At 34.7% G+C, this 25,880-nt stretch overlaps 1 protein-coding gene across 2 annotated transcripts in view; it reads right to left on the bottom strand.

Annotated features, from left to right (window-relative positions):
• Nucleotides 1-25,880, bottom strand: part of sema3a.S (semaphorin 3A S homeolog) — a 123,819-nt gene that overhangs the window by 73,830 nt on the left and 24,109 nt on the right. For both annotated transcript variants that reach the window (XM_018255746.2, XM_018255745.2), the window contains exon 2: nucleotides 4,700-4,857. In XM_018255746.2, coding sequence (XP_018111235.1) covers nucleotides 4,700-4,857 — 158 coding nt within the window. The remainder of the gene's footprint in view (nucleotides 1-4,699; nucleotides 4,858-25,880) is intronic.

Below are 25,880 nucleotides of genomic sequence, written 5' to 3'. Positions count from 1 at the left end.
CTGAAGAAATAAAGGTTAAAAAATGATGCTTCTGATATTAGAATACTAGATTTGTATGGATTGATTACAGTATAAGTATTTCTAATGTAGAGCCAGTAACTGTTTATACACAATACAAAATGGCTTTAGAAGATAAATATGCAGTAATCAGTAAACTACCAAAAATAAGCATATTGAGATATAGAACATGTAAACTGAAAAGAAGTATAGTGGTGATTGAAGGCTACCAAAGAGCTAATTAGTTTGAAGGGCATTTACAACCTAAGTTTAAAAGGCACATGAATGTATTAAACCAGGGACCTCAGATTATGCAAACCTAATATTGTGTCACACTATACATGTATTTAGATAAGGATTTTTGTACACTATGATTATTTTTAGTCTTTTAATACCACCTAAACATAGTGCTTTCAGCAAAGTATAAAGGCTTCTCACCCACTGGAAAATCCAGATATCCGCACAATCAATTATCCATGCCTGCTGAAAAGCTTTCAGGAATTAAATATAGAATAAAACATGATCCACATTTAATTCCAGTCTGATCCATTTGGGAACCCATAATAACAATATATAAATAGAAACTACTGTAAATAGCAGGAATAATTTGCCAGTTCCAATGACAATAGTTAAATGCTTATGTTGGCATTTTATTTTCTCTATTGTGGCACTGGATGGAGATAGACAAAGCCTTCAGTCTCCTATTTGGCACAACAATATGGCCAAAAATGCTAAATCACAACCCATCATTATGCAAAACTGAAACAAAAAGCTTCCCCATTACAAGTACAGTAGTGTTCAGAATAATTACAGTGTGATTAAAAAAGTGAAGCTCAAAATCTTTACAATAGCTTTTATTTCCATACACACAAATGCATTGGGAACAGTGCACAGTCTATTCCAAATCAAAACAAAGAAAAAATAATCAAATTTGTGTTATTCCTTTACATAAAGTAAACAAAGGGGAATATAATATTTTCAAAAAAAAAATTTAAAAAAAATCACTGAACTAATATTTGTTTATATAACCACTGTTTCGGAGAACTGCTGCACATCTGTGTTGCATGAAGTTGACCAACTTCTGCTACCCGTTACATTCCACAATTCTTCATTTCTTGGTTTTACTTTAGAAACAGCATTTTGAAAGCCACCCACACATTTTCTATTGGATTTAGGTCAGGTGATTGGGCTGGCCACTCCATAACATCAATATCGTTGGTCTGGGGCCAAGATGTTGCTCATTTTCTGGTGTGTTTGGGGTTGTTTACCTGTTAAATGGGCATTTTCCCTTCGGCATAAGGCAATATGACATCAAGTATTTTGATCCATGATCCCTGGTAAATATAGTGTATATAAATATATAAATATAATATATATAGTCTCAACACCATAGTTTAAGAAACATCCCCATATCATTATGCTTCTGCCGCCATGATTCACAGTGTACTGTTGCTTGAATTCACTGTTTGGGGGATTTCTGACCCAAAAAGAACAATCTTGCTTTCATCAGTCCACAAAATGTTGCGCTCTCTCTCTTTAGGATAGTGTTTTTGTCAAACTGTCTTTTTTTCAACAATGGGACTTTGCGGGAGCTTCTTGCCAATAGTTTGGCTTCATATATTCATCTTCTAATTGTAACAGTACTAAGAGGTAACTTTAGACCTTCCAGGAGCTGATCATTGGCTGAGTCTTTGCCATTTTGGATATTCTTCTATCCATTTTAATAGTAGTTTTCTGTTTTCTTCCACGTCATTCAGGTTTTGGTTGCTATTTTAATGCATTTGAGGTAATTTCAGCTGAGCAGCCTATCATGTTCTGCACTTCTTTATATGTTTCCCTCTCTCCAATCAACTTTTTAATCAAGGTATGCGGTTCCTCTGAACAATGTCTGGAACAACTAATACACTATAACCAATGACCTCACTAATTCCACACACTCCAAACTGCTTTTATTTAGAACAAGCTATTGTTATTTTGAACACTGCTATTATTTTTGACAAACCTCAATTAATTATTCAATTACATAGAATCAGCTAGCATGCATGTCATGACTGTTGAGTCTGTTATTCTATTCTTTTCTATTACTCTACTACACCTACTAGTAAATTATATATATGATCTAAACCTGGTCAGTTATGGTTGAGTATAAATGCTTAGTTTGTGCACTCTTATCTTGGGAGAGGCTTAAATAAATCATTCACAGTGTGGTTCTATGTATGCATTCATGCATGTTAATCATTGCCAGGCTAGCTCCCTCCAACCAATATTAATAACAGAAAAGAAAACGATTATTTGACCAACAGACTCTAAATAATAGAACGTGCTTAGTCTTTTCATAATTTGAATAGAAAATGTATACTTGTGATAATGTTGAGAGACATTTTCAATCCTATAAAAATACAATACCTTATCACAGAAAAGACCATAGGATTGTTTGCAGCACACCCCTGGGTGAGCCAGAGAAGTGGTGAGTAGCCCTGAAAAGAGCCCTGCATACGTGTGTTTCCCCTTTTAAACTTTCTAACGCTGCCACCTACTAGGCAAACCTTGAACTTTAATGGACCTAGGAAAAGCGACAGAGCTGCCTGGGTGAATTACCACTTAGGTGTCAAAATATAGGGGAAAATGCCTGAATAAAATATACCTGAACCTCAGGGTCTCTACACATATTTAACAACTTTGTTGTGGATAGCAGCAGCTCATTTAAAAAAAAAAACTGCTATCATCATAGGTTTGCAGGTGGTAAGCAGACACGAACGTAATTTATATATGTTACACTAAGGATTTTTAAACACTCAAAAAAATACAAATAAATTGCAATTAAATGCTAAGTGAGGCTTATTGTTTGAGTGTAACTTTTACACAAAAATAAAGCATAGTTTTACTTCATTGAATCCATTTTAAACAAATAGTTTTAATTTTCATAAACATTTTTCTTTTTCTCTGTAATAATAAAACAGTACCTTGTACTTGATATGCATAAATCCATTTTGGAGACAAAACATTCCTATTGAGTTTATTACATGTTTTTTAAGTGGACTTAAAAGACATGCAAACCCTAGATTCCCCTCCCATGTATATAAGTTGGACACATCTCCCCAACCCGAACTGCATATATTCTCTCTGCCTGCCAGCGCCATCAAATTTTCCTAAAACAAATAGCAGCTTTCACCCAGCGGCTATTTCCCTCTGACACATCAGTGATATTTGCATCTACAAACAGCACACGTGTTATTTAAAGTTCTTGCAATTAAGAATACTGGCTTACCCAGGCACAATTTACTTTGATAAAAAGTCCTGCTTGAACATAGCACTGTAATGGTTAAGCTGAAGAGAGGAGGTCAGGGGAAAATACACAGCTAGAGCAATGTTTTTATGGCAACCAGCAAAACCAACTCTTCCTTGGCTGGTAGATTGCAGGACATGTTTAGTGTTTTGAGTTGAGAAGAACGGGGCATTCTCAGTAGCCAACAGCCTAAGTAAATTCTAGACAAACTGTTGGTTAGTTGCTTGGTACAGGAAAGGCCTTATACACATTAAATCAAATCTGAGTAAGGCTATTTCTAAGCAACTGCTTGTTTGTCTTCTGATACATTTTGCTTCAATTCAGCTATAACAAGCTAAATAAAATAGCTGGCAAGGTCTTCGGATATATATATAAAGGGTCCATTCAAACACTAGTACTTGAATCAGTCTGTCTGATTAAAACAGTTTGGTGGTAATAGGAAGTTTATTCTCACTGCATCATTGCTTAGAACATATTAGCAGTAAGGAGATACATGAATACATCATGATAACTAAGATGTATAAAAAGAAGATTAACATGATAATGTGCGCCAAGTAAAGATACAAAATGGAGTAATGTCAAATGTCTTTGTCCATTTTGCGATAAAGCCAATCACAATGTATATATATATATATATATATATATATATATATATATATATATATATATATATATATATATATATATATATATATATATATAAATATATATATATATATATATATATATATATATATATATATATATATATATATATATATATATATATATATATTATATATATATATATATATATATAAATAAATATATTCCATCCAAAATCTATTGTAGGCACTGCTCCCCATTAGAGTGCATTTTATAATATGAGAAGTAGTTTTCCAAGTAACATATAGAGTAATCATATTTGTCATTGAAATGTCCCTCAATGCGAGCACAAATAACCCGATTAAGCAATTGTAATGCTTGATATTTGAATTAATAATTTTAAATAATGAAATATATAACTGGTATAATTTAATGGTTTGCAAAGCAATGTATAATTCTATTAATAAAATATATGTATTGCGCATATGGGTAATTGATATGAGCAAAACTATGACAAGGCTTTTCAGCAATTCAAAACAAATGTGAGGCAGATAGTGTTTAAGAATTGAATTTTGTGCTAAAGAATAAAGGGAAGACACCAGCGACTAGTTTGCATAATGCAACATGCAGCCGAAGCAACAATTAGCGGAATCTCTATACAAATAAGTCTTAATGAACCAATTTCTAACAGTGATGAAAGCTCTGCAGTCGTTTGCTTTTCTTAGAGACTGACTGAAAAACAAACTGAAAATATTCTGGAAATAATACAATTATAATAGAAACACAATAATATAATAGAAAAGTAAAATAGAAAAATAAAAACAACAATACCTTTTGAAATTCTTTGACATTTGCCAGGTTAAATGAAAATATGTGATCCTTTGCCCCAACATAAAGTCTTCCCCGTTCTTCATCTAACACAAAAGTATGGTAGCTTGAACTGTTGGGCCAGCCATTGAATGTGATTAAATTATTGGATTCCACCATTTCTAAAACAGATAAGCAAATGATATATATGGTTAGCAACATACAGCGTAAGCTGTTAATGATTCTAGCACAACTGTAAAGTGTAATGGAGTTAAGGGGTAATGAAAATGTTCTTTTTCTTGCAGATTGGATTTAAGCCTCACTAGCATACCTGTGGCTGATGCACAGTACTGTAGTGCTGTAGAAATAATGTAAAACACTTCTGTGTTTATTTTATGCATACCTGTAAGAATTTAATTTGATGTATTCCTTCCTTTTCCAACCTAAACATTTTTTATAAATCAGACAGAAATACAGGCAGAAATACAGATTACTTCTGGATTGATTGGTCATAGAATTTGAGGAATATGTCATCAGATCTGCTGACCTTCTTGTTCATCTTAAACTATTTTAGGTTTCATTTTGGCTGAAGTGTAAGTAAAAGTATAACCACTGCCCTAATTACGTTTAAAAAGCTTTTCCCTTTATCCAAATATTATTTATTATATAGCACTGCCCTGATTTACATCACTTTATTGGACACCAGTTCCTGACACATGGTACTCTAGCCAGGTTATTCAAGGTAGTAGGTACTGAAGACAATGCAAAAACAAGACAGAAAATGTCTTTTTACTAACATTCTAATTAATTTTTTTCCCAAATCTCTAAAAATTTGTGATTTTTCTGTATTTCTTTATAACTCAAAATATTCAAGATTTATTAAGTGTAAAGAAACACTAATAAAAAAATTGCCAGGTAAAAGCTGTCAAGGTGCTATAGAAGTCAATAGGAACTGCACTGATATTATTGGATCATTTTAATCAGTTCAGAGGTTGTGAAGGTTTTCATATATCTTAGTGCATCATTCATTTTTTTGGTACTTTATTTGGATCTCTTAATAACTTTCATGGCATTTTTGATTTTAGAGTTTCAAAAACATCTAAAACTATAAAAATTTGACCACAAATATAAACTCAAAGATCGAGACTCCAAAAGTGGAGTCTGTACCTGTTAAATGCAAAAGAGGGGTGTTCCCAGTATTTATTGAAGGTGAAGCTTACAAACACATGTGGCTCAAGCATTTCAGGACTAGTTTAGCCCTTCCTCAAGTGATATATTACATAGAGATGGCTTTTTATGCATCATATAGGAAGACAAGATATTTATACAGAAGATAATATAATCAAAAATGCTACTTTATTACTTTTAATTATTCCCACAATCTTTTCTATTGTAATAAAACATAACTGAAAATCTATGAATATAACTGGTAGTTAATTATTTTCATGAATATAATATGGAATTACTTGAAAACTGATACAATACTTACAACATATTAAAATAAAGAGTTAAACTATTTGCTTAGCTTTTAGGATTCTGGGGAAAAGATCTACCAAGGTTCTTTTGTTCTATGAGTGTAAATACAGTATGTTGCTAAAGTGCACATTTCTATCTTGAGTCAATATTTGCTTATACAACAGATCAGAAGTACAACAGTGATTAATTGTTTAATAAGGACTCAGATCATGTTGTTTGATGATTGTCTGAACTTGTCGACTATTCCTTCAATGTCCTTTATCATAACAACATAGGAAATACAGGACTAAGATACTTTTGGGTATCACATAGATAAAAAAAAGGTTAACAAACAAGTGATGGAGACCTTCAGCTCTTGTTTAATTGGAGTTTCAGACCAACCTGTTTATAACCTTGTGTGTGCATATGCTGACCAGTTACCACAAAGACTGTTTGGAATAGTTTTTTGAGAGTGTTGAGGGTCATTGCACATAATAAATGATCTAATTATTCAACATCCCAAATAATTCACAATGTCCATTAATCAAAATTTAACATATAGCATAATGTATACCCATGTTGCATACTTTTAAAGTATTCAACATAGATACCTTAATCCAATTTCATGTTTATATTTGCACAAATATTTCTTTCCTACCTATAGAAATAGCTATGCAGCAATTCGTGTAACAATGGGCAGTCAATTTACTACATGGTTAGCTGATGGGGCCTTCTAACCATAGGAATCTCCTTTCTTCAGTTTAGTTAAAACATTATTAAAATCTTATTGAATGCATAATTATTTGAATAGAAAGTATTCAAATATAAGTAAACATGATGCTTTATTTATACCATGTAGACAGAAATGTTTAATAGTTTACGCCAATCTACACTTTTTTCATGACAGGATTTCCAATGTATATTGTATGTGCTGTAACTGTTTTTAAGAGTGAAGATTTGTTCTTTCTAATAGCTTTACTATTAATATTGAGTTTGTCCTCCCTTTATTGACAAAGCAACTGTTGCTCTTGGGAAGACTTTCTACTAGATTTTTAAACATTGTTGGTGGGATTTGTTTCCATTTAGCCACAAGAGCATTAGTGAGTTTGAGATCTGGTGTTGGGGATAAATCCCGATTCACACTGAAACCAAGGTAGGTGTTCCAACTGAAATATGGCACAAGATTTCATAGAGCACTCAGAAAAACATATAAGCATACATATAGAGTTTCTGCAAAGAAACTATAGTGATGCATCATTTAGTAATCACCAGGCTTGAAACCATCAAGCTGCACACATTATATAGTGTTTCTAAATTGTTGCACAAAATGGGGGCCTCTTTTTGTAATTACAAAGGTATTGCATTTCACTATCCTTAGATTAATATAATGAGCATTTAATATAAATCTTGCATGTGACCCATCTGTCATGTATTGTAGATGTTTGTCCATTAGCATCTTTAAAATTGCATCAATTAATGTGATCAAAAATAGCCTTTTCCAAAATCTCATTCTTATACTCCTAGAATTTCAATTGTTGCTAAGGTTAAATAGATAAATCTACCTGAATACAAACCTGTAAATGGGAGTTTTGTTTTTACATACTTTTTGCCCTTAGTAGGGATGTAGCGAACCGCCGATAATGTGTTCGCGAACGCCGTTCGCGAACACCGGCAAAAAATGCGAACAGTTCGCGAACAGTTCGCGAACTTCGAACATCCGAAAATCGTTCGATTCGAACGATCGAAGGATTTTTATCGTTCGATCGAACGATTTTCGTTCGAATCGAACGAAAATCGTTCGATTTTAGCGACCGAATGGTCGAATGGTTGAACGATTTTGACGCGAACGCCAATTGCTGAACGTCACGCGACGTTCACGAACTTGCGGCGGACGCGAACAGCCGATGTTCGCGCGAACAAGTTCGCCGCAGAACAGTCCGCGACATCCCTAGCCCTTAGCAAGGATAAAACTATGGCACAAAATAGAACTCTGAAACTAAAGTTGTGATAAGATGTGTGTACACAAAAAAGGCAAGTGTGTAAAGGATTTATTTGAAAATTAGTTCAATGTCAAAATGGTAATTTTGCATCCTAAAAACCATTATTTGTGGATCTTTTGTGGTATCCTCATAACTAATCTCCATTAAGAACTGTCACTGTCAGATGAATAAAGTGTCTTTGTTCTGTAAATTTCACTGTGAAATAACATATTTCCATGACAAAAGAGATTGCTGGATTTGTGTCTGCCTAGTTGTCATAAGTACAATAAACCATGCCATGAATTTGATTTTGTTTTGACAAAAACATTTGTAATTAGCAGGGCTAGATTCAGCTAAATTCTAATTGAGTGTGTTTTAAATTATCAATCAACACATTAGGACTATATTTTAGAATGTTATTTTGTTTATAGAACATGCAAAAACAATATAAATCAAAAGAAATAAAAGGGAAACAAACCAGAGAAATTTGTATTTTTATTTTGTTGCATGTTGAACTTTCAAAATAGCAAGTTCACATTTCTTGCAGAATTTTGGCAGCAAGAGTTTTGGCAGGAAATCCCAAAGTCATCACTGTCATCACTGTTAAGTTGGAGGAGGCTACAAGGCAAACTGCCTAATCAGAGATATATTTACTGCATATTCCACAAGAAAGCATATGAGATAATTCTAATGCAGCTAAACCACAGGGTGCCAATGAAAAGTATTTTCAGCAACTTTCTCACAGCAATTCTAAGCAAATTTTCAATTGGTTTTCATTATTTATTTTTTATGGTTTTATAGTTATTTGCCTTTTTTCTTTGCAGCTTTCAGATGGGTGTCGCTAACCCCCATCTAAAAAACAAATGCTCTGTAAGGCTACAAATATATTGTTACTTTTTATTACTGATCCCTCTATTCAGGCCCTCTCCTATTCATATTCCAGTCTCATTCAAATTAATTCATGGTTGCTAGGGTAATTTGGACCCTAGTTATCAGATTGGTTAAGATGCAAATTGAAGAGCTGCTGAATAAAAAGCTATATAACTCAAAAACCTTCAATAATAAAAAATGGAAACCAATAGCAAATTGTCTCCGAATATCACTCTCTACATCATACTAAAAGTTATCTCAAAGGTGAACAACCCCATTAAAGAATGCAAGAAAGTTGACCATCTGGCCCCGACCCAAGATAGAATACTTATGGAGGTCAGGGGTCAGTTACAGCCCTTTAGCTGTTCATAGGGGGATGTTTCAATAGTTCTTATTGGTCCATATTTGTTAATGGTTTAATCAAGGTTTACTAATAAAGACTATGTTGTATTACTCTTTACCTCACCAGATCATGGTCTACATTGAGACTGACAAGCAAAACATAATAGAATCTCTAAATATTTTTTCTAGATGCCACCCATAAACAATACAGAATAACAACTAGGCTTCCTCTGTCTGTTATGATTGATTGATATTTTGCCAACTATCCTGTCTGTATACAGTAAAATGAATAAACGATTTATACTACATATTTCCAACAATTCCCATGAAAATGTTGAACAGCAAACTAATCTGGAACAACCAGTTACTAGCTTTGACTGGTTGATCAGAATAATAAAGTCAAATATCTGGTTGCTGGAAGTTTACCGCACTGGCACAAAAGTGAACCTACAGAAAGGCAGATGATGTATTATTTGTGTTCCATTATAATGAGGATGTTCTAATATAGGTAAATCTGTCTGCCTTTATATTTGTCAGTTTACCCAAATTGCTACACATTGGGTTGGGCAAATACAAACAAAAAATACTGCTTCCACTGTGCTTCAACACAACACACTGCAAATTATGCTACATGTCCTGCAAAAGCTGTACAGTCCTGCAAATGCACAAAGGTAGTACATTTTGCTAAGATCTGTCGATCTAAAGATGTTCATTAAGTCACTACTACAAATGTTACAGTATAAAGTGTAGATAAAGATGACACATTTATTCCAGACAAGTTTATATGCACTGTCAATGTCAATACTGCTTCTGCTGACAAGGGACACTCCATTAACCTGATGCTTGATACAGGTTCAGCTGTTTCTATACTACCAAAGGATATTTTCTTGAAATACCTTGCAAAAGATCCGCTTGTTGCACCTGTCCTGAGACTGGTCAGTTACTTAAAGGATCCAGTCCCTGTGTTTAGTTGCTTGCCAGTGACTGTACAATTTGAAATACTGCAAAATGTGACTTTTACATTGTGAATAAGGGTACTGCTAAACTTGGAAGGGATCTCTTTGCTGCAATAAACCTGCAGTTAATTGATGGTCTCATTACTACAGCACCAGTGCCTGTAACACAGCCAGTGTCTAAAATTTCACCACAAAGCAACACTTCACTGGGTTGTGCAAAGAACTTTGTACACAAAGTTAAGTTGAGACCAGATGTAAAACTAGTATGCCAGAAATTGAGGCGATTGCCCTACTCTATAAGGGAGATGGTATCACAGAAACTTGTAGAGCAAGGTGTGATTGAAAAAACAGAATCCTCGGAATGGCTTTCACCAATTGTTGCAACAATGAAGAAAACTGGAGGTATTTGATGGTGTGTTGATCTCCGTGAACCTAATAAAGCAGTTGTTGTGGATAATCATCCTTTGCCACACATAGAGGAAATATTTTCAGAACTCCGTGGAGAAATATTATTTTCTACTCTGGATCTTAGTGCTTATCATCAAGTATTACTGCATGAGGAAAGCAGAGACCTCATTGCATTTATCACCCATGATGGTTTGTTTTGGTTCAAGCGTGTACCTTATGGACTGGCTTCAGCACCAAGTTGTTTTCAAAGACGGATCTCTTCTATACTCCATGACATACCAGGTGTACAATGCTACTTATATGATGATATAATTGTCTATGCTCCAACTATGGATCTTCATGACAAGTACCTAAAAATGTTTTGAAATGCATTGATTCTGCAGGACTGAAACTGAAACTTTCCAAATGCCACATCAAACAAACTCAGCTGTCATTTCTGGGTCATATAATTTTACAAGATGGATTACTGCCTGACCCTGACCATGTCAATGCTGTTACACAAGCACCTACTCCATCAGATTTTCAGACCTCATGAGCTTGCTTAGGTCTTACTTCATGGTATTCTAAGTTTATTCCCAACTATGCTTCAGTTGTGGAGCCACTTAGAGCACTACTACATGGAACTTTATGCCTGGTTTGGTCAGAGACTGCTCAACATAGCTTGGAAATAGTGAAACAGTTAATAGTGAACTGTCCAGTGCTAGCTTTATTTGATCCTGCAATACCCACTATGGTTACTACAGATGCTTCAGAGTATGGCATTGGTGCAGTTCTCACACAGATCCTTGCTGATCATACAGAGAAAACTGTTGCATTTGCATCCAGAACACTTACAGAGACAGAGCGTAAGTTTTCAACTGTTGAAAAAGAAGCTCTAGTATGTGTTTGGGCAACAGAAAAATGAAGAACCTACCTATGGGGTAGATAATTTACTGTATGCATAGCCCTTTAACTACACTGCTTACAACAAATAGACTAGGATGGGCTTGAATGCATATAGCTAGATGGTCAGCAAGGCTACTGAATTTCAATTACAAAATGCAATACAAACCAGGTTTGAAAAATGTTACTGCTGATTGTTTGTCAAGTTTACCTTAACCTGCAGCTTCTGATACACTGGATGAGGACATAGAAGTTGTAACATTGACTGATTTACTATCATGTACAGTTACAGTTGCGGAGTTTAAGCAAGCTTGCCTCACATGTCCAATTCAAGTCAAACTACTACGGGACATCTTACAAAGCAAATGGCCAAATGCTGAGAAGAAATTCAGTCCTGATCTTAAACTGTGCACATGAGTTGTGCTGTGCATGCACAGTAATTTCTATACAGCGGGGTGTTAGAGTTAAGTTACTGTTGATGTGCATGAATCTGCTAATAAAGCACTGTTATACTCTACTCATCCTCGGCTACCAAAACATAACAATATACATAGACACACTAGTAAACTATTACATAAATGTATAAGAGCTAGTGTGCTTTCCTTAAAAGGACAATACATAAGTGAAAAATTCTCTGAGTATGCAAGAATTGAATGAATGCACTAATAGTTGACTTGTGACGTGTTATACAGAGATCTTTCTTCTAATGTCTAGCATGCTGTCCTTTATAACCTCCTTGAGTATCGTGCCACCTTAAGTGGATATGCCACTAAATGTTTTTCCCATCATCCCATTTTTCTTTCATCAATATACTGTACGCTGTACAAAAAACAAATCAAATCGGCGACAAGAAATAGCATTTAACTCGCTTAACAGTTCACTATGACCTACAGTAGGTAGTTTAATTTGCTTGAACTTACATTGCATTAGATAAATGACTACCTTGCTTGTTGTAGCAGCAATATTAACATCAGTAATTTTAATTAACATTAAAATTATTGAATTTTTTAAAATTATTTTTTAAAATAATGAGCAGCTTGCCTATTTAAAGCAGTTTATTTGACCTATAAAATAAAAAATCAGCTCTATTTTAAAACATTATTGCATGTATGAGAAGATTTAGAGGACATTGGGTCTGCTTGTAAAAACCATTCATTATACTCTGAAGAATGTCATCAATGTAAAGGTTTCTATTCCCTTAGAACCTTCACATACCAGCTTTGTTGCTATAAATCATCATACCAGCATGTCATTGGCAGGACCTCAAAATAAGCGGATTCTGATTTAGACCTTTTGAAATAAGAGCGAACAGAACTGTACTATAAATATTGAGCAATAGGCAGATGATACAGGTCTATGGAAGCAGAAAGAACACAGAACCAAAAAAATCTAACGGAAAAAAACGAAAAAAAAAAAACAATTTGATTATTAACTTGTTAATTTTTTGGCATTATAGATTGCATATACAGTTGGGTTTATAGTGATATGATATTCTAAATAATTACAGTAAAACATTGTCCAGAGAAAGGATTTTTTTCCACCAAAACATAAGTAATTTGTAACATAGCAAAATAAATATTCCTGAGATTTAATTGGGGAAAAATAAACAAGATATTTTTTTTTTTAAATATAACAATATACATAATTATTAGGTAACATTTCTATAGCCATCTTACGATTATGAAGAAACAAGTCATATGAAAAAATACATGTTAAAAACATATATGCCTATTTTAAACATAAAAAATATACAAGCTGTAACTAGGAATCTACACAATATTGCATTCTTTATTTAGTACAAGAGTTATTTATTATAATAAAGGAAGATTTTTTTTATCTGATAGCATGTTACTTGTACTTATTATAAGAAATTGAAATTGAAAAGGGATACTGTCATGGGAAAAAAAAAATTCAAAATGAATCTGTTAATAGTTATCTAATAATTCTGCACTGAAATCCAAAATTTATATTTAATTTTGAAATCTGACATGGGGCTACACATTTTGTCAATTTCCCAGCTGCCCCTGGTCATGTGACTTATGCCTGCACTTTAGGAGAGAAATGCTTTCTGGCAGGCTGCTGTTTTTCCTTCTCAATGTAACTGAATGTGTCTCAGTTAGACATGGGTTTTTACTATTGAGTGCTGTTCTTAGATCTACCAGACAGCTGTTATCTTGTGTTAGGGAGCTGTTATCTGGTTACCTTCCCATTGTTCTTTTGTTTGGCTGCTATGGGGGAAAAGGGAGGGGGTGATATCACTCCAACTTGCAGTACAGCAGTAAAGAGTGATTGAAGTTTATCAGAGCACAAGTCACATGACTTGGGGCAGCTGGGAAATTGACACTATGTCTAGCCCCATGTCAGATTTCAAAATTGAATATAAAAGAATCTGTTTGCTCTTTTGAGAAATGGATTTCAGTGCAAAATTCTGCTGGAGCAGCACTATTAACTGATTCATTTTGAAAAAAAAAATTCCCCATGACAGTAACTCTTTAATAGTTCAATAAACTTACCATAGATAGCCTGCCTCCCAATCAAATGAAAGGGCAGTGTCTACTGGACTGGTAGAAAAAAGGTGTTTTGATCACTACCTTCATTTTCTGTCTAGCCTCATTAGCAAGTCATTAAATCTAAATTAGTAACCAAATTAGATCAAGGCACAATTGAGTTTGGTTTCTGATAAGGACCCCTGTGTGCTTCTTACTGTGCCCGCACAATAATAACACGGTTTAAAAGGCAAGGGAAAAAATGGGAATCTGACGTGTTTATCTTTGCAGATTTTCAAACCATGCAACAATTACAGTCTAAGGGGCACATTTACTAAGGGTCGAATATCGAGGGTTAATAAACCCTCGAATTTGACCCTTGAGGTAAAATCCTACAAATTCGAATATCGAATTCGTAGGATTTACTCCAAATCCTACGATCGAACGGTCGAAGGAAAAATCGTTCGAACGTTTCGAAGCATTTTAAACCATCGATCGAAGGATTTTCTTTCGATCAAAAAAACCTTAGAAAAGTAATGGGGAAGGTCCCCATAGGCTTTTATTGTACCTCGGTAGGTTTAAACTACCGAAGTATGTAGTCAAAGTTTTTTTTAAGAGACAGTACTTCAATTATCGAATGGTCGAACGATTCTTAGTTTGAATCAAAGTCGTAGTCGAAGGTCGTAGTAGTCTATTCGATGGTCGAAGTACCTAAAAAAACTTTGAAATTCAAAGTTTTCGAATCCTTCACTCAAGCTTAGTAAATGTGCCCCTTAAGTGTGTTTTTCTTGGCAAAACACAGCAAAATATTTTGCTCATTCCTAAACCTGCACCGGGGGGGGGGGGGGGAGTGGAGAACCAATATGTTAGACACATTCAATTGAATCTTTATATTTGTTCCTTTCAGAAAAAAAATGTCAGTGACCTATTTCTATTATAGTGCTGCACCACCGTCTTACAGGACTTTCCTTGGCATTGCCTAAGTAGAAGTAGGATTGTGCATATGCACTATACTAAGACATTTCCAGTTTTAGTTCATTGTATAATCAGAAATTTATGGAAGGAATATCTGGGTGAGTCAGGAAAATTGTCAAAGTTCCCCAGCAATTTTTGTTCTGAAAAGGAGCACCAGCCGACTGAACAATCTTATATCTTATCTCTATAGTAATATATATGCTGACAACTAATAATATTTAAAAAAAAGAAAACAAACAAACAAAAAAGCATCAGTGTTTTAACAATCAGCGTATTGTTGACTTGCTTGTGTTATATCTTTATTATATGCAATACGTATAAGTATGTGTATCTGTGCACAGAAGGATAGAACATGTTCACAAAGACACTACAGCCCTGAAACTTTATAGGCTGACTAGGCCCAAGAGTCTTAAAAATTACCAATTGTAATTATTACAGATGTAATCCTGATAGATGTCAATTAAATAGAAGCCTTAGCATCACTGAATGTTTGAGTGATTATAGTCTTATGATTAATAAAACACAATTATCAAAGGAAGATAGTATCTCAAAATAACTAGCCATGAATGGCATCTTAATTGCTGTGTTAAACTAACTTACACGTAAGAGAAAAATAAAATCACATTTCAACCAAAATGCCACAGTGAAAATATACTGCACACTTAAAGGGCATTCTAGAGTAACTTAGAAAACGTGGATATTTTGCAAAGCAAAATGACTCGCACACGAACATCAAGCTTTGATATGTAATGAAAGCGAATTTTACATGTATTTTAGGGTTTTATATTTCACCAATCTTTTTTTTATTTGTAACAAATATGGAATAACACTCAAATTATTTGCTGTCCCTTAGCAGGTGTTTTTTTACTACTTACATTTGTAAGAATACTGTTCCCTCTGTAATGCCATCTCATGCCTTGTCAAGGCCATTACACTAACCACAAGTTCAGCTCCCAATAGATCAGTGGAATCTACTGCACAAGCTAAATAAAAGGAACATGGGGTCAAAGCTAACAAATTATTATTTGGAAACAATTTATAAATTAGCTATGGAACAGAATGTCTAACTGACACATACCATGATTTATTACTGATGAAGAGCGCATAATGAAAAATAATCTGTGGTCCATCAGCATGGCATGTGGCACCTGATGTCACAAACTATGCCCTATAATTTACAAGCCATGATGTGTGAGGAACTAACAGAAGAAATATACTTGTCCAGAAAAGCAACAGTTAAAAATAAACATTCCTTCTGGATAATCCATTAAAAATATAAAGGTCAGACACAGGGGCGTAACTATAGAGGAAGCAGACCCAGGGCACAGGAGATATAGAGGGCCCCATGAGGCCCTTATTCATATACAATTTCAATAAATATTGGTAAAACAAGTCAACCTCTAGACATTTTGGGGGCCTGAAAAATACTTTGCTTTGGGGCCAAGTAACATCTAGTTACACCACTGGCCAGACACCTCAAATGATCACAATATTCCTATATGTATAGTCACCTGATGCATTTCCTGCCACTCTTTGGTGCTTCATGATGGAAATCACCTGTAACCCAAATCAGCAACTTCTCAACCTTTAAACCTGTATGTGGTATATAGGGGACAATTAAAGATTGGCCTTTCAGCACAAGCAATCTTTAAGAAAACTCCCCTTGAGTTTACTAATCACACAGGGATTCATGCTAAAAAAACTCTTGGTAAGCTACTCAATTTTACCCAAAAAAGCTTTTGAAACTGAGCAGCTTTGGGGCCACTATGGGGCCAACCTTAATTGTCCCCATAAGTCTGGCATTCTTTATATTGCAGTTATTTATGTTTTTGTAGTTGAACAGTGTATAGAAAGTGTGTGCACAAATAAATATATTAAATTTATTATAATTTTTTTTTAATTGTAAAGTTAAGATTAAATCAAGGTTTCCAAATTTGCTGTACCATCATTGAAAAGCAAACTACTGGATTTCAATGGGTGCTTCTATTTTTATTGAAAGAAATTAAGTTATAAAATTCTAACATGTCGTTAAATACTTTAAAGCTTTTTAAAATGGGCTAAGGTCAACAATTTTTCAGAGTGCCCCAAAGGGTCGTAAAAAAGGTTTTATACTAGGTCTTCATTGTTTCCTATGGTGAAAAGACATTTGTTTTTTATTATCAATGCGTTTTCATAGAGAAGAACATTAAATCTGAATTAAAAAAGATAAATTGTAATATGAGACAATTTATATTCTTAATACTTTTGTCTTTCTTTAAAGCATAACGGGGTAAGAGATACATTTATAATAATAGTGCAGGAAGTATTGTTCACAACAAATTGAAGGTTCCAAGAAGCTAAGTAGTTTTGCAGTGATGATGGAATATTTCTCCATCAACTTTTGAAGAAACATATTATTATAATAGCTGCTTAATTGAATGTCAACATGTATTTCTTATTAAAAAAAGACATATTTTACATATATCATCTAGATCTAATTAGATGGCCAGTATCTCAAACTTAAATCAAACTAACTCCTGGATTGAAATTGGTCTCTTTACTGCTTTTATCTTCTATGTTATGTGCAAGCTAGTTACAAGCACCTGTCCATACAGACATGAAAGAGTAACACTCTCTGTGGTATATTATATATCCATAAAACTTGACATTTGTGATACAAATGAGACAGAAACAATGGAATGCATGTTCCTAAGATGGCTGAACATATTTACAACTAATACTTTTCTACCATAATAAACAGCATACACAATGCTTAGTGTTCAGGCACAATCACAAGCTTATTTTTTTGGATGAGAAAGTCTCATTAAAAAGCTATCCTCTTAAAACAGATGTGTTTAGTCATAAAATCCAGGCCAGAATTAACCTTGCCTGAATCTCTAGATTCACTCTAAAACCTATTTTATGAGCTCTTTTGACAGTTTAAGACAGATTCACATTTCAGGACTTTCCAGCCCATAAAAGTGTTGCCTGTCTGTAAGATAATTGTCCCACTATATGAAAAATACATGTTAGCTAGCTGTACTTATGAATATGGAGTTTATAAATGGAGATGAGCAGTATTAGTTTGTACACAGTAACTATTGATTCTTTTTCACATTATACCAAGTGGTTTGCATATTGCTAATGTGGAGTCATTATTTAAAAAGGGAACCTGTTCTCAACAGGAAACAATTGGCCTGCTAGCTTGACATCTGTGGGACATTTTGTATTTGGATGAGTGTGCTAGGTGTCTGGTCTGGGTTTATTGTTTTTAAGGGGATACTGTAATGGGAAAACATATTTTCTTTAAAACACATCAGTTAATAGTGCTTCTCCAGCAGAATTCTGCACTGTAATCCATTTCTCAAAAGAGCAAACAGATTTTTTTATATTTAATTTTGAAATCTGACATGGGGGCTAGACATATTGTCAGTTTCCCAGCTACCCTCAGTCATATGATTTGTGCTCTGATAAACTTTAGTCACTCTTTACTGCTGTACTGCAAGTTGGAGTGATATCACTCTCCTTCCTGTCCCCCCTAGCAGCCCATAAGCAGAACAATGGTAAGGTAAACAGATAGCAGCTCCCTAACACAAGATAACAGCTCCTTGGTAGATCTAAGGACAGCACTCAGTAGTAAAAATTCAGGTTCCACTGAGACACATTCAGTTCCATTGTGTAGGGAGAAACAACAGCCTGACAGAAAGCAGTTCCATCCTAAAGTGCTGGTTCTTTCTGAAAGCACATGACCATGCAAAATAACCTGATATGGCTGTGTACACACCAATATTACAACTAGAAAAAAATATATACTACATTAGAACCCCCATTTTACATGCCATGATTTTAAGTTTTTCCTCATTTTAAATTGCTGTTTTGTGGTCCCATCTATATATTATGCACAATACATTTCCCTGATTTTACATTTTCCTGGATTTTACACCATTTTTTACTGGTCCCCTGAAAACATATTTTGAGGGTTCTAATGTAGTTAGTTCAGGAATTAAAGTACTACATGTTCCCTGATGATACAACACATTATGCTTCTCCTTTGCAAAGTGATTTTAATACATTGAGGGACTGGGCAGCTATAAATGAGGTTAAGTAGTGATGGGCGAATTTATTCGCCAGGCGCGAATCCGTGGGCGAATTTGCATGATTCACCGCCAGCGAATAAATTCGCAAAATGCCCGGGAAAATTCGCTGCCAAAAATTCGCCGGCGTCAAAAAAAAATTTCAAAAATGAGACGCCCGCGCTGGTTCGCAAATTTTTCGCCGTTTCATGAATTACATGGGAAATTTGCGAGTTTTTCAGCGAAACGGCTCAAATTCGCCCATCACTAAGGTTAAGCAATGAAAAAGCTTACAAATATAAATGCTAACCACGCTTAATTGGATTGTGCCTGGGGTCTATGAGATTGCAAAAGATTTGGGAATTATTTTGTATAACAGACTCTAAACTTTCTTGTATACAAAGATGCATTGGATCAGAAAAAACCACTATATGTATTAAAGAGCTTCTGCCTGGCACCCCCTTTGTATGAGGAGCTGCCATTCTACTTCAACATTTTATTTACTATGAAGAATTCATTTTTAATTTATACTTCACAGACATACACATTTTAAAAATCGTTATACTTAAACCAATTACAAAGTAACAAACCACAGTAGATTTTTCAAGTTTTTGCGCCAGTGCCAATTTATAATGTATTCTTCTGAACTTTGCCGTCGGCACCGGAGAATTGTCACCGGTGTCAAAATCACCTGATTCGCAAATTTCTCGCCAGTTTTTGAGGGAAATTCGCAAAATTCATGGCGAATGAACACCCACAGATAATTCTAAGAAAAAGAAAAAAGAAACCCCACCAATAGTTATGATTCTAAGGTTGACAGAGAATCTCTAATAAGTGATGCACCCTACTTATTCAATGACTTTGGATAAGTAGCTTGAAGTTTCATTGTATAGCTTGGCTGACTATGTAGAGAACAGATAGGGCCACAAAAGGGACCACAATTCTATACAGAGAAACCAGTAAAACCAGATGTTCATAATCCTATTTTTTTTGAGTGTTAAAGGAATCTTTTATATTATATTATATTATATTGCTATTCTCTGCAGAACAAATAATAGTAAAGATTTATAGTTCAAGTGAGTGTGGATCCCAAGACACTGAAATGCTTGCACTGGCAAAGATGCTAACCTAGGACAACTAGAGGTAGAATGAATTATCTGTGGATTATAACCCAAAAAGAGGTGCCTTTATTCAAACGCAAAAAAGATCTTTCACAACTATTGGTTGAGGTCTGACAAGGTCAGAGCAACAAACAAAATTTTAAGAAAAAGAAAAAAGAAACCCTACCAATAGTTATGATTCTAAGGTTGACAGAGAATCTCTAATAAGTGATGCACCCTACTTATTCAATGACAATAATTCCTAAGAAATTATACTTAAAAAGATTTTAAAGTGCCAGTGCTGCTATAGCCACATTAACTTTTCCTGATTATTTTAAGATCAAAAAATTTGGAAAGTCGAACTAATTCAATTCATCTGTGAGATAATATTACTCCTTAAATTCATCCATAAATAGAAAAATTCATTATTTAAGTAAAGTGCAGTGCAATAATTTAGGATATTAGACCCAAAAAGATAAATTAGTTGATTTAAAAAAGTAATTAAAAATGACCAAACATGGTAGTGGGTTAAAAAATGTAGTCACAATCCAAAGAATAAGTGGTAGAAATTAGGAAAAAGTAGATGGTGGAGTTGTCCCGTAAACTAGCTTATAGATCGATAAATAGTCGGGCTGGGTTTTTTCAACGGAAGTGGGGGCAAGAATTATTTTTTTTGGGTCAAATCCTCTTCTACTCTATATAACTTCTTACAATCTTTCTTCCATTCTAAGGGGCCGAAGGTTTGTGGCTTTTTAGGGTTACCTAGCCTCTTGTAAACATCTAGGGCAAGTTAAATACCAAGGTCACAGCCCCGGTTACCCTGTCCTGCCTTATCTTTGTGGTGTCCCAGGCTCTAGAAAAAATCAGGTAGCTAGTTTACGGGACAACGCCACCATCTACTTTTTCCTAATTTCTACCACTTATTCTTTGGATTGTGACTACATTTTTTAACCCACTACCATGTTTGGTCATTTTTAATTACTTTTTTAAATCAACTAATTTATCTTTTTGGGTCTAATATCCTAAATTATTGCACTGCACTTTACTTAAATAATGAATTTTTCTATTTATGGATGAATTTAAGGAGTAATATTATCTCACAGATGAATTGAATTAGTTCGACTTTCCAAATTTTTTGATCTTAAAATAATCAGGAAAAGTTAAAAGTTAAAATTTTGTTTGTTGCACTGACCTTGTCAGACCTCAACCAATAGTTGTGAAAGATCTTTTTTGCGTTTGAATAAAGGCACCTCTTTTTGGGTTATAACCCACAGATAATTCGTTCTACCTCTAGTTGTCCTAGGTTAGCATCTTTGCCAGTGCAAGCATTTCAGTGTCTTGGGATCCACACTCACTTGAACTATAAATCTTTACTATTATTTGTTCTGCAGAGAATAGCAATATAATATAATATAATATAAAAGATTCCTTTAACACTCAAAAAAAATAGGATTATGAACATCTGGTCTTACTGGTTTCTCTGTATAGAATTGTGGTCCCTTTTGTGGCCCTATCTGTTCTCTACATAGTCAGCCAAGCTATACAATGAAACTTCAAGCTACTTATCCAAAGACATGACAGTATTTCTGTTGCTGCAAAATGTCATCCACTTCCTTTATTATTGCTCCCTAAGGCAATGCATTCCAAGCAAGGATTTGTAGACTTTTTTTTATCATAGTTATTATTTCACATAACAGATGGAGCTCGAAGGTTGCCTGTCAATGTTTACTATAATGCAAGTCCAAAGATGCTTTTTGAAGAAAACTTTAAACTTCGATTTGAGAGAACTATTATGAAACAATCTTTGGAAGAAATTGTACTATAATAACTAATGTGGTTTTGACAATAGTTGGATCTCCAGCTATTATTTGCAGCATTTATATTTTCATATAAGTTTGTACCTTTGTTTTGTATTTTTTAACTCCAACTACTATCCTGGAATAACACAATTTTACAAATGTCACAAATACAATTTAATAATGAGGTCAAAAAAAAATATTTATCACACTTACCAGCATCCGGGCAATTGTGTTCAGAATAATAGCAGTGTGTTTAAAAAGTGAATAAAACTCAAAATCCCTAGAATAACTTTAATTTTTATACACACTGCACACTCTACTCCGAATCAAAACATGAAGAAACATTCATCAACTTTGTGTTATTCCTTTACAGAAAGTAAAGAAAAGGGAATATTAGTATTCCAGTATACTAGGCTGTTCAAAAACAAAAAAAGCAGTGCCTGCATTCTACTTTACAATCTCAAACACTCACTTTATAAACTGAAAAGTTATTTTGTTTTCCTTTGAATCAATGAACTAATATTTAGTTACATAACCACTGTTTCTGAGAACTGCTGCACATCTGTGTTGCATGGAGTAGACCAACTTCTGGCACCTGTTAAATTCTTTCGCATTTCTTGGTTTTGTCTCAAAAACAGCAGTTTGGAAGTCACCCCACAAGTTTTCTATTGGATTAAGATACGAAGATTGGGCTTGCCACAACATAACATAAATCTTGTTGGTCATGAACCAAGATGTTGCTCATTTAGTGGTGTTTTTGGAGTCATCTCATTAAAAAAACTATTTCAAGGGCATTTTCTCTTTGGAATAAGGCAACACTACCTTTTAAGTATTTTGATATATTGAAACGGATCCATGATCCCTGGTATGCGATAAATAGGCCCAACATCATAGTATGAGAAACATTCCCATATCACAGTGTTGCTACCTTTCCCCCCAATGAACTCTGAACCAGACAGGTGGCAACCCTACCATATCATGATGCTTACGCCACCATGATTCGCTGTCTTAACAGTGTACTGTGGCTTGAATTCAGTGTTTGGGGGTTGTCCGACAACTTGTCTGTGGCCCCATAGACCAGAAAAGAACAATCTTGCTTTTCATCGGTCCACAAATGTTGTGTCATTTCTATTGCCTATTCATCTATCCATTCAAATTATAGTTTTCTGTTTTCTTTCAAGTTTTTCAGGATTTGGTTGCCATTTTAAAGCATTTGAGATCATTTTAGTTGTGTTGTGCAGCCTATCATTTTCTGCATATCTTTATATGTTTTCCCCTCTCCAATCAATTTACACAAAGTACGTTATTCTTCTGAAAAATGTCTGCAACGACCCTTTTTATTAAGATTTTCAGAGAAAAACGCATTTTCTGTTTCCCTCCTTAAATAAAGGTTGGATACCTGTTTTTTCACAGAATGAATTAGCTCACTAATTGAACTTCACACTGCTATTATTCGGAACAAGCTATTATTTTGAACACTGCAATTATTTGTAACAAGCCTCAATTAATGATTCGATTACACTGAATCAGCAGCATGCATGTCATGACTGTTGAGTCTGTTGGTCTTCTATTACTCTACTACACCTACTAGTAAATTATTTGCCATGTAGAAATAACATTTTGACCAAACAGTGATTGATCAGGTTAGTGATGTCGGACTGTCCAATCATGAGAAAAGGTATTTAAAGGTGGCCAATTGCAAGTTGTGCTTCTGTTTGACTCTCCTCTAAAGAGTGACAGCATGGAATCCTCAAAGCAACTCTCAAAAGTTCTGAAAACAAAGATTGTTTAGTATCATGGTTTAGGGGAAGGCTACAAAAAGCTATCTCAGAGGTTTAAACTGTCAGTTTCAACTGTAAGGAAAGTAATCAGGAAATTGAAGGCCACAGGCACAGTTGCTGTAAAACTCAGGTCTGGCAGGCCAAGAAAAATACAGGAGCGTCATATGTGGAGGTTTGTGAGAATGGTTATAGACAACCCAAAGATCACCACCAAAGACCTGCAAGAACATCTTGCTGCAGATGGTGTATCTGTACATCGTTCTACAATTCAGCGCAATTTGCACAAAAAACATCTGTATGGGAGGGTAATGAGAAAGAAGCCCTTTCTGCACTCATGCCACAAACAGAGTCGCTTGCTGTATGCAAAAGCTTATTTAGACAAGCCACAGTCATTTTGGAACAAATTGTTTTGGACTGATGAGACAAAACACCTGCTACATACTGTCAAATTTGGTGGAGGTTCCATCATGCTGTGTGCCTGTGTGGCTAGTTCAGAGACTCTGGCCCTTGTTCGAGGGTCGGATTAATTCAGCATAATGTTTAAGCATCAGTCACAAAGTTGAAGTTACGCAAGGGTTGGATATTCCAACAAGACAATGACCCTAAACACACTTCGAAATCTACAAAGGCATTTATGCAGAGGGAGAAGTACAATATTCTGAAATGGCCATCACAGTTCCCAACTTGAATATCAGCAAAAATCTGTAGGATGATTTGAAGCAGGCTGTCCATGCTTAGCAGCAAATTTAAGTGAACTAGAGAGATTTTGTATGGATGAATGGTCAAAAATACCCATCCAGCAATCCAGACACTCATCAAAGGCTATAGGTGGTGTCTAGAGGCTGTTACATTTGCAAAAGGAGGCTCAACTAAGTATTGAGGTAATATCTCTGTTGGGGTGCCCAACGTTCAGCACATCATTTAAAAAAAACATATGACCCAGGTGCTATCCACTCATGTTTACATGATTTGCTAGTAGACTATAAAGATCCAAATTACAGAAAGATCTGTTATCCGGAAAACCCCAGGTGTCAAGCATTCTGGATAACAGGTCCCATACCTGTACTTTATTTCAACAGCCCCTCACACCAATTCTTGCTGGAGGTAAGTTGGGTAAGAGGGTCAAGTATCAGGTCTTCTACCTCAGGTGGTAGAATGCTCACAAATCCAAAAATGTAAATTTTAAAACGTAAAACGTGTATACAGATTTTCATAGCATTTCAAAAACAGCCTGCATTTTCTGTGTCATAAGAGCCATCAAAAGCTTAGCTTCAGACCAACTCCCACTACAAATTTTGGAAACACAAGTGACAAAAGTTTGCACTGATGAATGTATAAGGAGAGTTGGTGTGGAACAGTCTGGTGGATGATCACCGAGGCCTGGAGAACAGGCTGCAATGGAACCAAAATACCAGCTGATTGTACTGGTAAGTAGTGAGTGAAAGATGCTACCTGTATTTGCCAGTCAATGTGAGACGTAAAGTAATTATATTTTTTAGGCATAGTTCAGAAAAATAAATAACTTTTATTATTTATTGAATGACATGAAAAATGCAAGCTTTCAGATTTAATTTTTTTTTAAAAAAATTACATCTTTTAATAAGGCATGACATATTCTGAGGATGTAATACCTGAAAAGTACACTATCATTAGAACCCTGCTAATGAGTAAACTGTTATGTATGATGCTATATTATTTAGTAAACACTGTGCAATGATCACATTTTGGGGCCCATTTACTTAGCTCGAGTGAAGGAATAGAGGAAAAAACTTCAAATTTCGAATGTTTTTTTTGGCTACTTCGACCATCGAATGGGCTACTTCGACCTTCGACTTCAAATCGAATGTCGAATGTTTTTTTTGGCTACTTCGACCATCGAATGGGCTACTTCGACCTTCGACTTCGAATTGAAGTCGAATTGGGGAAGGTCCCCATAGGCTTTCTAAGTATTTTTTGGGCGAAGAAAAATCGTTCGATCGATGGATTAAAATCCTTCGAATAGCGCTAAATCCTTTGACTTCGATTTTCGAAGTAGAAGGATTTAACTTCGACAGTCTAATATTGAAGGTTAATTAACCCTCGATATTCGACCCTATGTAAATTTGCCCCTTTATGTCCGA

The sequence above is a fragment of the Xenopus laevis genome, chromosome 3S (genome assembly GCF_017654675.1).
Source record: "Xenopus laevis strain J_2021 chromosome 3S, Xenopus_laevis_v10.1, whole genome shotgun sequence".
Classification (NCBI taxonomy): domain Eukaryota; kingdom Metazoa; phylum Chordata; class Amphibia; order Anura; family Pipidae; genus Xenopus; species Xenopus laevis.
This window is presented reverse-complemented; position numbering and strand designations above follow the sequence as displayed.